This window comes from Heterodontus francisci, chromosome 9 (genome assembly GCF_036365525.1).
Source record: "Heterodontus francisci isolate sHetFra1 chromosome 9, sHetFra1.hap1, whole genome shotgun sequence".
NCBI lineage: Eukaryota > Metazoa > Chordata > Chondrichthyes > Heterodontiformes > Heterodontidae > Heterodontus > Heterodontus francisci.
Window position 1 is genome coordinate 46,267,031 of NC_090379.1, and position 12,321 is coordinate 46,279,351.

General features: G+C 40.6%; 1 protein-coding gene and 1 long non-coding RNA gene across 7 annotated transcripts in view; one reads left to right on the forward strand and one right to left on the reverse strand.

The window, feature by feature from the left end:
- Positions 1-12,321, reverse strand: part of eml1 (EMAP like 1) — a 243,796-nt gene that overhangs the window by 66,507 nt on the left and 164,968 nt on the right. For all 3 annotated transcript variants that reach the window (XM_068038955.1, XM_068038954.1, XM_068038953.1), the window contains exon 3: positions 10,836-10,965. In XM_068038955.1, coding sequence (XP_067895056.1) covers positions 10,836-10,965 — 130 coding nt within the window. The remainder of the gene's footprint in view (positions 1-10,835; positions 10,966-12,321) is intronic.
- Positions 1-12,321, forward strand: part of LOC137373720 (uncharacterized) — an 87,907-nt gene that overhangs the window by 60,852 nt on the left and 14,734 nt on the right. For 3 of the 4 annotated variants that reach the window (XR_010975678.1, XR_010975676.1, XR_010975675.1), the window contains exon 5: positions 8,905-9,011. The exons of the other annotated variant lie outside the window; for it this stretch is intronic. This is a non-coding gene — a long non-coding RNA (uncharacterized lncRNA). The remainder of the gene's footprint in view (positions 1-8,904; positions 9,012-12,321) is intronic. 4 annotated transcript variants of the gene reach the window in all.

Sequence of the window (12,321 nt, forward strand, 5' to 3'; positions counted from 1 at the left end):
AGAGAAAATTATGTCACTAAGTTTTGTTAATGTGTCTATAAATGAATCAAGTTACATGGAATTACATAGAATTTACTGCACAGAAACAGGCCATTCAGCCGAATGAGTCCATGCCAGCGTTTATAGCCCTCTCAAGCCTCCTCCCATCCTTTCTTATCTAACTCTATCAGCATTATCCTCTATTCCCTTCTCCCTCATATTCTTATTGAGCTTCCCCTTAAATGCCTCAACTACTTCCTGTGGTAGCAAGTTCCACATTCTCGCCACTCTCTGGTTAAAAAAGTTTCTTCTGAATTCCCTATTTGATTTCTTGGTGACTATCTTCTACTGATGGCCTCCAATTCTGTTCTTCCTCCCAAGTGGAAACATTCTCTCTGTGTCCACTCTATCAAACCTTTCATAATTTTAAAAACCTCTATTAGGTCACCCCACAACCTTTTCGTCACAAGAGAAAAGAGACCCAGCCTGCTCATCTTTTTCTGACAGGTTCCTCATGGTTCAGGTATCATCCTTGTAAATCTTTTTTGCACCTTCTGAGTGTGTTTACATATTTTTTATATCACGAAGACCAGAACTGCACACAATACTCTAATTTAGAGTTGTTCTCCTAAAGAAAAACGGGAGTGAGTGGAAATTGAAAAAGAAAATTTGTACATAAGAAAGAGAAAATAAATATCGTAAATAAGAAAAACAAAGTCAATATATTTGTTTAGACAATGGTTGTGTGGATCTTTCAGTGGGATAGACAGAAGTTGCAATATTCCAGTGTGAACATGAACATAGAAAATAGGAGCAGGAGTAGGCCATTCGGCCCTTCGGCCTGCTCCGCCATTCAAAAAAGATCATGGCTGATCGTCTAATTCAGTATCCTGTTCCCGCTTTCTCCCCATATCCCTTGCTCCCTTTGGCATTAAGAAATATATCTATCTCCTTCTTGAATATATTTAATGACTTGGCCTCCACTGCCTTCTGCGGTAGAGAATTCCACAGGTTCACCATCCTCTGAGTGAAGAAATTTCTCCTCATCTCGGTTCTAAATGGCATACCCTGTATCCTGTGACTGTGACCCCTGGTTCTGGACTCCCCAGCCATCAGGAACATCCTCCCTGCATCTAGCCTGTCTAGTCCTGTTAGAATTTTACAGGTTTCTATGAGATCCCCTCTCATTCTTCTAAACTCCAGTGAATATAGTCCTAGTCGGCCTAATCTCTCCACATACGTCAATCCTGCCATCCCAGGAATCAGCCTAGTAAATCTCCCTCCGTGGCAAGAACATTCTTCCTCAGATAAGGAGACCAAAACTGCACACAATACTCCAGATGTGGTCTCAACAAGGCCCTGTATAACTGCAGTGAAGTGAAAATTTCTGACTCACAAAAGCATTAAAAAGTGAACAGCGTCACATCACTACATCTACTGTAGCCGGCAACAGCCATTACACACTTTATTTTTATCACTTATAGCACAAAATACTCAGCATTACATCCTGCACAACATGTTCTATGCTCCCCACCAATTTCCACCAGAACTACCCAACAACAAAGTACCCTTTTTCTTAAAAAATTTCCTGAAAGAAAACAGAGTATTGGAGGGAAACTGGATGATGTACTTTATGAGGCAGGTTATTGTCCCTCACTTGTAGGGAGAACATTTTACCCTGCCACAGAGTCCTATGACGTATCAGGCAAAATATTACTAGCTTGTTGCACATGCGTTTCTAATCACTATACAGATGAAGTTTGAAGATAATCATCCAGCTAGCTTGAATGAAATATTGGAATAATTAACTGATGTACTTTTATCTGTTATTCCTGTTACATAATACACTTAAAATCATTTACCGAAGAACTTGTGAGATTTTTCTGGAGTGTCTAAAGAGCATGAAATGATGATTAAGTTCATTCAGTGTATAATATAAACTCTCCATTTCTATTGTATCAGCTGCCACATAGAAGGTCATTTACTGCATCTCTAATACCAGCTACTATGGTAAAGTGAAGAAAAGTGAAAATCTGTGTGGAAATCATTTTCCACACATTTTCCTGAGATCCACTCTCACCAAAAATATCTTCTAGTCAGTGATACAATAGCTAGTAAAACAAGAAGGAAAAAATGTTCCATTGGAAACCCAGAATTGCATTTAGTAAAACTTCCAGTGATTATATAGCAGCTTTAAATTGCTGAGATTTGCACTTTTATACCATTAAGCGCATACTACAGCTTCCAGTAATGGGATTCTACAAACAAATGAAAAAAGGACCAGAGCAGAATCAGCAGCAGGTATATTTCCCATCGGAGGAATTAAGTGTTCATGTGCAAAAATAAAGCAATGCATGGTCTTCTGCAAAAGCTAATGCCTTTTCAATAAAAACCTCTCTGATCACTTGCATGTCAAGTCTGTACCTACAGCACTCTTAATTTCTACTTCTGGGAGTGCCTTATGCTAATTTTCATTGCTCAAGAATATTATTATTTATCGGTGTAAAATAATTTTGAAAAAAAGCGCAGCTTTACTGTGACATATTCTGAATCACTATGTATGAGTGGAAATAATAATTGAATTCTGGTCTATTCAATAGCCTAAAAAAAGCAAATAATACTTATAATCCAGTTTAATGAAATAAATCAATTCAAAAATGCACCACTGCCACTGAGATAACAGAAGGAATTCTTTAGATTTATCACCGGGACCCATAATGGGATCCCGAATGATGATCTAAAGCATACACTTCAGGTTAAGGTAAATTAAAGGCCCTCCTCCAGTGCAGTGTGCTGCTGATATGGGAAGATGCTATTTGAGGGCATGGCATGTTTGATGCATTTTCCCCTCCAGTCCTGTTCAACTTAAATAACAGGTTGACAATTAACATTGCTAACACGGAAAATGTCCATGGTTCCCCGTAAAGCTCAGTTTAGCACCTCTTCATTTAGTCCAGTCGACTTTTTTTAGTTATTTCAGATGCAATGAAAAGTACCCAAATGTAATTGCTGCACTTTCTAGGTACTCCCTTTGTACTTAGGTAAGGGTGCTGAGAAATGTGGAAAAAGAGATACGTGCATTAGCAAAGCACTCTGTACAACTTTCTATTTCCACTGAGTTCAAGGTAACCTCACCTTTTAGCAGTTTTATTCAGTTTAGACACACTAGTCAGACACCCTTGCTTGCTACATCCAAAATGAGATGCAGTATGGAAAGAGAAGAAAAATGAATAACATGCAGAAGACAAAAAGAAAGAAAATCTCATGAAACATACAACATGTAGTTGAAAACAATCAACCATAAATGTTAGACAAAAATTGGCTGTAAAGTAAAAGGGGACAATTCAATTTACTAGCCTTGTTCTAATGAAATTTATACATTCTTAATGATATATTACAACACCATGTAGATTAAAAAACACCAAGTGGGCTAAATATATTGTTAATAAATGTGTCACCTCCCTTAACATGTCTATGGACAACAGGATTATGCACAGTTACTGCTGTCAGACAGATATTTTATGCTGTTCTAGCCAGGGCTCCTGGAATCCAATGTGACAATAAAATAGATTCCACGGGGAGTATGAATCGTGGAGCGGAATCTTATCAGCCATGTGGAGGTAGCTTTGGGAGGGGTGGGGGCAGTTTTATAAAGGTGCACATCCTGCCTATGAGTGATTTTTCCGGAGGCGGGGTCAAACCAGAACTGGCTACCCATTTGGTAGTGGAGTGTAGCCAATTATTGGCAATTAAATGGCCACTTGGGGGCAGATTGGTCATGCCATCAGGATTTCCTGATGGCTGAAGGTGGCCTCCCAGGGACAGGTCAAGGTCTAACAAGGCCTCCTTTAAATCCCCTCCACCCCCAGAGCCATGAGTGTCAGAGGGCCACAGCTGCGGCTGCAGGCCATCCCGTTCGAGGTGCTCCCCCTCCACAATGATGGCCTGGTACCTGTGGGGCCACTCTTATTTTAACCTTTTTTAGAACCTCTCCCAATGGGGCTGCTGGCCGCCCAGAGCCTTGGTCGCTCGCATTGGCTCTTCCACCCGTGCAGCCCACCTGCTGTCCTTAATTGGATGGGGCCCCGGAGATGGTTTGTTAATTGGCGCCTCCGTGAAGATCATGCAGGCAAGTGGACCTCATAAATCATTGGGGTCAGGACCTGGAAATGGTCCCGGCCTGCATTTAAAAACTAAGGCAGTAAGACTTCACTCATAGAAACATACAGCACAGAAGAAGGCCATACGGCCTGGTGTGCTTCTTTAAAGGGGCTATCCAATTAGTCCCACTCCCTTAGATAATATAATATAAAATAAAAACAAGAAATGCTGGAACCACTCAGCGGGTCTGGCAGCATCTGTGAAAAGAGAAGCAGAGTTAACATTTCGGGTCAGTGACCCTTCTTCGGAACTGACAAATATTAGAAAAGTCACAGGTTATAAGAAAGTGAGGTGGGGGTGGGGCAAGAGATAACAAAGGAGAAGATGTAGATTGGACAAGGCCACATAGCTGACCAAAAGGCCATGGAGCAAAGGCAAACAATATGTTAATGGTGTGTTGAAAGACAAAGCATTAGTACAGATTAGGTATTAATGCACTGAATATTGAACAGCAGCCAGTGCAAACCTGAAAAAAAACAGTGGGTAAGCAAACTGAACAAACTAAGATGAAATGAATTAAATGCAAAAAAAAAAGATTGTAAAAAATGTAAAAAAGAATGTAAAAAAAAAAGAAGAAAAAATAACTAAAAATGAAAGTAAAATGGAGGGCTGTCATGCTCTGAAATTATTGAACTCAATGTTCAGTCCGGCAGGCTGTAGTGTGCCTAATCGGTAGATGAGATGCTGTTCCTCGAGCTTGCATTGATGTTCACTGGAACACTGCAGCAATCCCAGGACAGAGATGTGAGCATGAGAGCAGGGGGGAGTGTTGAAATGGCAAGCAACCGGAAGCTCCGGGTCCTGCTTGCGGACTGAGTGGAGATGTTCCGCAAAGTGGATACCCAGTCTGCACTTGGTCTCCCCAATGTAGAGGAGACCACACTGTGAGCAGCGAATACAGTATACTACATTGAAAGAAGTACAAGTAAATCGCTGCTTCACCTGAAAGGAGCGTTTGGGGCCTGGGATAGTGAGGCGAGAGGAGGTAAATGGGCACCTCCTGCGATTGCAGGGGAAGGTGCCATGGGAAGGGGACGAGGTGGTGGGGGTAATGGAGGAGTGGACCAGGGTGTCGCGGAGGGAACGATCCCTTCGGAATGCTGACAGGGCAATGGAGGGGAAAATGCGACTGGTAGTGGCATCACGCTGGAGGTGGCGGAAATGGCGGAGGATGATCCTTTGGATATGGAGGCTGATGGGGTGGAAAGTGAGGACAAGGGGAACCCTATCACGGTTCTGGGAGGGAGGGGAAGGGGTGAGGGTAGAGGTGCGGGGAATAGGCCGGAGACGGTTGAGGGCCCTGTCAACCACAGTGGGGGGAAATCCTCGGTTGAGGAAAAAGGAGGTCATATCAGAAGCACCGTCATGGAAGGTAGCATCATCAGAGCAGATGCGTCGGAGACGAAGAAACTGGGAGAATGGAATGGAGTCCTTACAGGAGGTAGGGTATGAAGACGTGTAGTCGAGGTAGCTGTGGGAGTCGGTGGGCTTATAATGGATATTAGTAGACAACCTATCCCCAGAGATGGAGACACAGAAGTCGAGGAAGGGAAGGGAAGTGTCAGAGATGGACCATGTAAAGGTGAGAGAAGGGTGGAAATTGGAAGCAAAGTTGATAAAGTTTTCCAGTTCGGGGCGGGAGCAGGAAACGGCACCGATACAGTCATCAATGTACCGGAAAAAGAGTTGGGGGAGGGGGCCTGAGTAGGACTGGAACAAAGAATGCTCGACATATCCCACAAAAAGACAGGCATAACGAGGACCCATGCGGGTACCCATAGTGACACCTTTTACTTGAAGGAAGTGTGTGGAGTTGAAGGAGAAGTTGTTCAATGTGAAAACAAGTTCAGCCAGGCGGAGGAGGGTGGTGGTGGATGGGGACTGGTTGGGCCTCTGTTCCAGGAAGAAGCGGAGAGCCCTCAAACCATCCTGGTGGGGGATGGAGGTGTAGAGCGATTGGACGTCCATAGTGAAGAGGAGGCGGTTGGGACCAGGAAACTGGAAATTGTCAAAATGACGTTGGGCGTCAGAAGAGTCACGGATGTAGGTGGGAAGAGACTGGACCAGTGGAGAAAAGATAGAGTCTAGATAGGAAGAAATAAGTTCAGTGAGGCAGGAGCAGGCTGACACAATGGGTCTGCCGGGACAGTCCCGTTTGTGGATTTTGGGAAGGAGGTAGAAGCGGGCTGTCCGGGGTTGCGGGACAATGAGGTTGGAAGATGTAGAGGGAAGATCTCCAGAGGAGATGAGGTCAGTGACAGTCCTTTGGACGGTGGCTTGATGTTCGGTGGTGGGGTCATGGTCCAGAGGGAGGTAGGAAGAAGTGTCTGTGAGTTGGCGTTGAGTCCCACTCCCTTGCTCTTTTCCCCCCTCTGCCCAGCAAATGTTTCATTTTCAAGTATGTATTCAATTCTGTTTTGAAGGTTTTATTAAATTTGCTTCCATTAATCTTTTAGGCAGTACATTATAGATCATAACAACTTGCCACACTAAAAAGTTTCTTCTCATCTCCCCTCTGGTTCTTTTGCCAATTACCTTAAATTTGTATCCTCTAGTTATCGATCCTCTGGTTATCGCCCCTTCGTGAGCTGAAACAGTTACAGCTTACTTACTCTTTCAAAACCACTCAATCTTGAACACCTCTGTTAAATCTCTTCTCTACTCTTAGGAGAATGATCATAACTTTTCTAGTCTCTCCACATAACTAAATTCCCTCATCCCTGGTACCCTCATCCCTGATAGCATTCTGGTAAATCTCTGCACCATCTCCAAGGCTTTGACAGCCTTCCTGAAATGTGATGCCCAGAATTGGATATAATACTCCAGCTGAGGCCTAATCAGTGATTTATAAATGTTTAGCATAAAGCATTAATCTGCTGTACTTGGGAATCAATGGTTTAATCTAAATCTAAATCCCATAGCAATTCAAACAGAATTATATTTTGTACATATACAATCATAAACTACAGGGAAGGTTATAACATAATTCTAGACCTAGTCACCAGCTAGTACACACACATATACTGGTGTACAACAAGGATACAAAGGTATTACTTTTTTACATGTTTGAGACCCTTTTACCACTATAGTGGAGTACCTTTGCTCTCTGAGCCTGCTGTAACAGAAAAGAAGTGACAAAAGCAATTATCTCACTTAGATTCATGCATCAAAAAGACAGAGCATTCCTTCCAGTGCTTTCACTGGCCATGGAGCACCACCAAAGCTCAAATCTGTTACATCTGAAGGTTTGGGCAAATAATATGGACAAGCACAAGCCATGTTTAAAAGTAAAAATAGGGAACAAAAATCTAACTGTCTATTTTGTTCAAGAACCAGTGGCTAGTTTGATGTGTGTGTGGCTTAGGTTGACTTGCTCACAATTTTTCCATTCTTTTCTGTTGGGAATGACCTCGGCTGGACCCTCAGCTCCTCCAACCCCTCCCAGCCAGTCAGGTTAAGATCAGGGACTTGCCAGGAGGAGAAATGAAATGCAAGGCCATCATAGGTATATCATCAAACTGTGCCACCACAGTGCCATGCCCTTGCCAACTGCTCACTGCAACAAAGCAAAATTGGGGCAAAAGTAAAATTGTTTCTGTCACATTGTGGCACACTGATGCACCCCCTGGATCCATTTATGAGGGAGTTCTCATTTTAACTGCAAGTTAGAGATAGTGGAAGATCCATCTGAAAGCACACCCATTAATGATGCACAAAAATGTCTTTATTTAACAATTTCACCTAATTAGCTGAAGGAAAATTTCCCTTAATGATGACTCATAATTTATATGGCAGTAAGAATTATCTTGGCTAGCAATTTAGGACACATTAGCCACTCAGGAGGTCAAAAAGAAAGCAATCTTTGCAGGATACCAGCTTTGTGGTACTCCACCTAATCAATACAATATTAATTTGACCATCTGGGACAGCATTTCGCTTTTAATCCTGTTCCACCAATCGTTAATGAAAAAGAGTTTTATCCATGGAGCAGCTTATTCTGATTTTTAAAACGACCTTTGTGTCATGATTAATAGTACTTTAAAATTACTTATGAACTGCTGCTAATAATAGTATGTCCTTGCTACATTTGCTGTTACGTTTGTGCGTACCGGGTCATTTTGACATCCTTCAGTCTGTGCAGCCTTTTTCAAAGTAACGCAATTATTCAAGAAAAGCTATTCTGCATATATAATCATAAAGTCATTAAAATACTACCCCACTGTCCAAATCAGCTGGGAATAAATTTATCTGTGTAAATTAAATGAAGACTCTTCATGGGAAAGATGCCAAAAATTTAGTCATTACTAACAGCTGAAATAAAAAAGTTCAAAGAAGAATCCTTTAATGCTAATTTATAAAAAATGTAAGCCATATAAAACAAATCATTTCATATACAACTATTGTACCTCACTAGTAGAAAGCACTGTGAAGAGTTAGAAAGTAGAGCTGACATGTGAGTTATATTAATGAGATTGTTTCAGTAACAGAGAAATAAACCTGATCAAAAAGGTTGCATCATTGGTTGCTTAACTGGAAGCTGTATAATCTCACAGTCACAATGGAGACCTTAATAACACATTCCTTTGTTACCATATTGAGAAGTTAAGTTAATCATTGTTCCAAGGTTCAAATTAGCAAATTAAAAACTGACAACTGTACAATATGAGTGTACTGTTGTTTTGTTTCAAAAAACAATTCTATCTTTCATTGATTTACTAAAACAAAACTACATCTGCATTTGAGTTTTTTTTTCTTCATTCACAGGATGTGAGAACCGCTGGAAAGGCATACATTTGTTGCCCATCCCTAATTGCCCTTGACAAGGTGGAGGTGACCTGCCTTCTTGAACTGTTGCAGTCTGTGTGGTGAAGGTACCCTCACAATTCCAGGATTTTAATCAGCAATAGTGAAGGAATAGCAATATATTGCCAAGTCAGGATGTGTGTGACCTGGAGGGGAATGTGAAGGTGGTTGTGATAGGCATGCTGAGTGGCTGAGTGCTGTCAAAACCCATGCAGTCTTATTCACATTGTAACTATCCTCACTGCATGTGTGCAATAGATCTATTCTGCCAGTGTCCATTATGTTAGCAGCAAACTTTAATTATAGCTATTAAACTGTGATACAGAATTAATCTAAAATACATTTACCTAACTATTCACGTTTACCAAAGCTGTGGATTTCACCATGGGATATAAGATTTCCTCAAGACACCTCTGCACACATGCAAACGATGGGAAGCAGCTGATTGCTTCAATCAGCTTTGCTACCAGAAATATGATGTTCTGATTTAGAAAAATGGGTTCTGCTGTTCTGCAATTGCTGTCTGATCTCATTACTGAAAGCTGAGTTTGAGAAAGTTAGCTTTCAGTTTGTGGCCAGCAGAGAGGCCAGCAAGAAATAATGAAAGAATAAAGGCAACTTACTCTTGTGTTCATTTATAAACATAGCTTTTTATAAAAGAGTCAAGCCTTATTCTAAGATCTGACCTATTCCTGCTCCTAAACGAATTTCCCTTAAAGAAATTATGTAAAATTTTATCATTCCAGGATGCTTTTTCACTAAGATCCTACGTCCTGTGTTGTTCTAAGAATTCCAACAGGATTTGTCATGACCCTATAAAACTTTGATAAATCTCCCTTAACAGCTCAGCGGGTTTTTTTAGTCAGTAGCTGAGCCATAGAAACCAAGAACATTCTCAGTTTGATCCTCAGGATGTGTTGAGTTAACTGACCTAAGCTAGGTGGGGATAACAGTGCAATAATTGGGCTCAGAGCTTTAGTTAGCAAGTGGGCAATTGGCGAGGAATCCTGCTCCTGATTCCTATTCCGCAATTGGAAGTGCATACGTATAATCGTCTCAGTTCAGAAGTATAGAAATTGTGGTAATTATCTTTGCCTATGTGTTGATACAAGCCATAAGATAAATAAAACTAAGGAAAGCCATTTGGTCCATATAAGCTCAACCTTTCAGTAAGACATTGCAATTTGAGCATCTTATTAGGGTAAATTTTCATCTTTAGCGCTCCCAGTGCACAACTGCCCTCCAAATTTGATATCATACATTGATTTGATTTCATTTTAATTTGATTTTCTGAATGTAAATCATTAATGTAAATTATACACAGTAGGGGCTTAACCACGATCTGTGAGTCACCCCAGTCAGTACCTTCCCCCACCATGACATCACTCCTCAAATTGTTTTCTACCTTTGAGCCAATTTCTCTTCCATTCCCAAGTTTTACCCTGAATTCCCACACATTAATTAGTAAACTTTCATTATCAAATACTTTTTGGAAGTTTAGCTAACCATATCATAGGCCTTTCCTCAATCACTTCCTCAAAAGAATTGGTTCGGCATGGTCTTCTTTACTTCGCACTGAATGTGGACAATGACAAAGAATCCCCATAACAAACAGAAAGCAAACATTGGCAAGCTTCAAAATAAATTTGAAGTAGTATATAATCAGAGTTATGCAATACGATAGGAAGTAAAAAGTGTAATGGGGCATAATAGTTTGCACGATCTGGCATATCAGTATAGTGGGTGGTATTTTGCATGTGTTCTTCAGGATATAATTAGTTGCTTTGAACATAAAGGAGTAGTTTAGGACATGGGGTATTATGGGGGTATCTGAGGGATATAATAAAGATTATAATAGTACCTGCTGCTTTTTTGCCTGAGTCCATTCTCACCTTTTGGTTGCTGGTGTTACATCCTTCCTGACTCCAGATGGAGATGGCAGAGAGCCACTTCCCTTCTTTGGTAGTACAGTTCCATTGTTGACTGTAGGCCTTAATGGCAGGGCTTGCACTATGGGTCTTGCTGCAAAGCAAAAAAAACCAACATATTACTTCCTTCCATAGAGTAAATGTTCCATGTGTCCTTGGAGTAAATAAGTCAGACCTCTAGAATGCAATGGTTGTAACTTTTTCATCTGTTTTCATGTAGGAGATTAATACTCTAAGGAGGAAAGTTACTTTCCTACATTGTTTGGAACTGATGGTTCTGTTCCAAAAAAAATTGCCTTGAAATTAAGCTTGAAATTAAAATACTTAATTTGCCTGTCTGAAATTCCTCTCTCCGCTATTTTAGTGGAAGCAATACCCTCTTTGAAATAAATTGGTTAATGCCTTTGCCAGTGTAGAAGAGAATGGATTTTGAGGTGATGCTTTCAGAATTTGTAAACTTTCATACCTATAATTCCTAAGTGTAATTTCAGAACTCACCTTCTGAAATGTTCATGCGCAAAGGAAGGAGAAGTACCATCAAAAAATTCTGTTCTTTAATGTTAGATATCCCAATTTTTAAACAAAACCATTATAAAAGTGATACTTTCAAAATAATCATATAAATCACTTGATATTGTGGCTTATACCTCCTAAAAAGAAAATACAAGCGTTACCGCAAGTATTTAGCCCATGAATTCAACATTGCTTTATTTTTCTGGTTTACCAAGAAACGTTTGAGAAATTTAAAATGGTGAGTGTGTGTACAGTGAGGATCATTTCCAAGTTGCATTATCTCAAGATAAAAATGATTATTTCATTTTTTTCAGATTTTAGGTAACATTTAAGAAACACGCATTGCTGAGATATCTATGACAAAACAAACTGACTAGATGAACAAATTGGTCAGAATTCAGTTGTAGTTCACCAATAAAGTAGGATAATTATACTAAATAGCAGAAGTTACTGGAAATTAGTTCTTTCTGAGTCAGGAGTGAAATCACAAAGGCTTGTATTAATATCATTGGATAGGGTGTGAAACAGCTGGAACTAAGCCAGCAGTTTAGGTAAAACTGAAACAAAAACAAGAAATGCTGGAATCACTCAGCAGGTCTGGCAGCATCTGTGGAAAGAGAAGCAGAGTTAACGTTTCGGGTCAGTGACCCTTCTTCGGAACTGCCAGTTCCAGTTTAATCCAGACAAATGTGAGGTAATGCATTTTGGAAGATCTAATACAGTTGGGAAGTATACAGTAAATGGCAGAACCCTTAGGAGTATTGACAGGCAGAGAGATCTGGGCGTACAGGTCCACAGGTCACTGAAAGTGGCAACGCAGGTAGATAAGGTAGTCAAGAAGGCATACGGCATGCTTGTCTTCATCGGTCGGGGCATAGAGTATAAAAATTGGCAAGTCATGCTGCAGCTGTACAGAACTTTAATTAGGCCACACTTA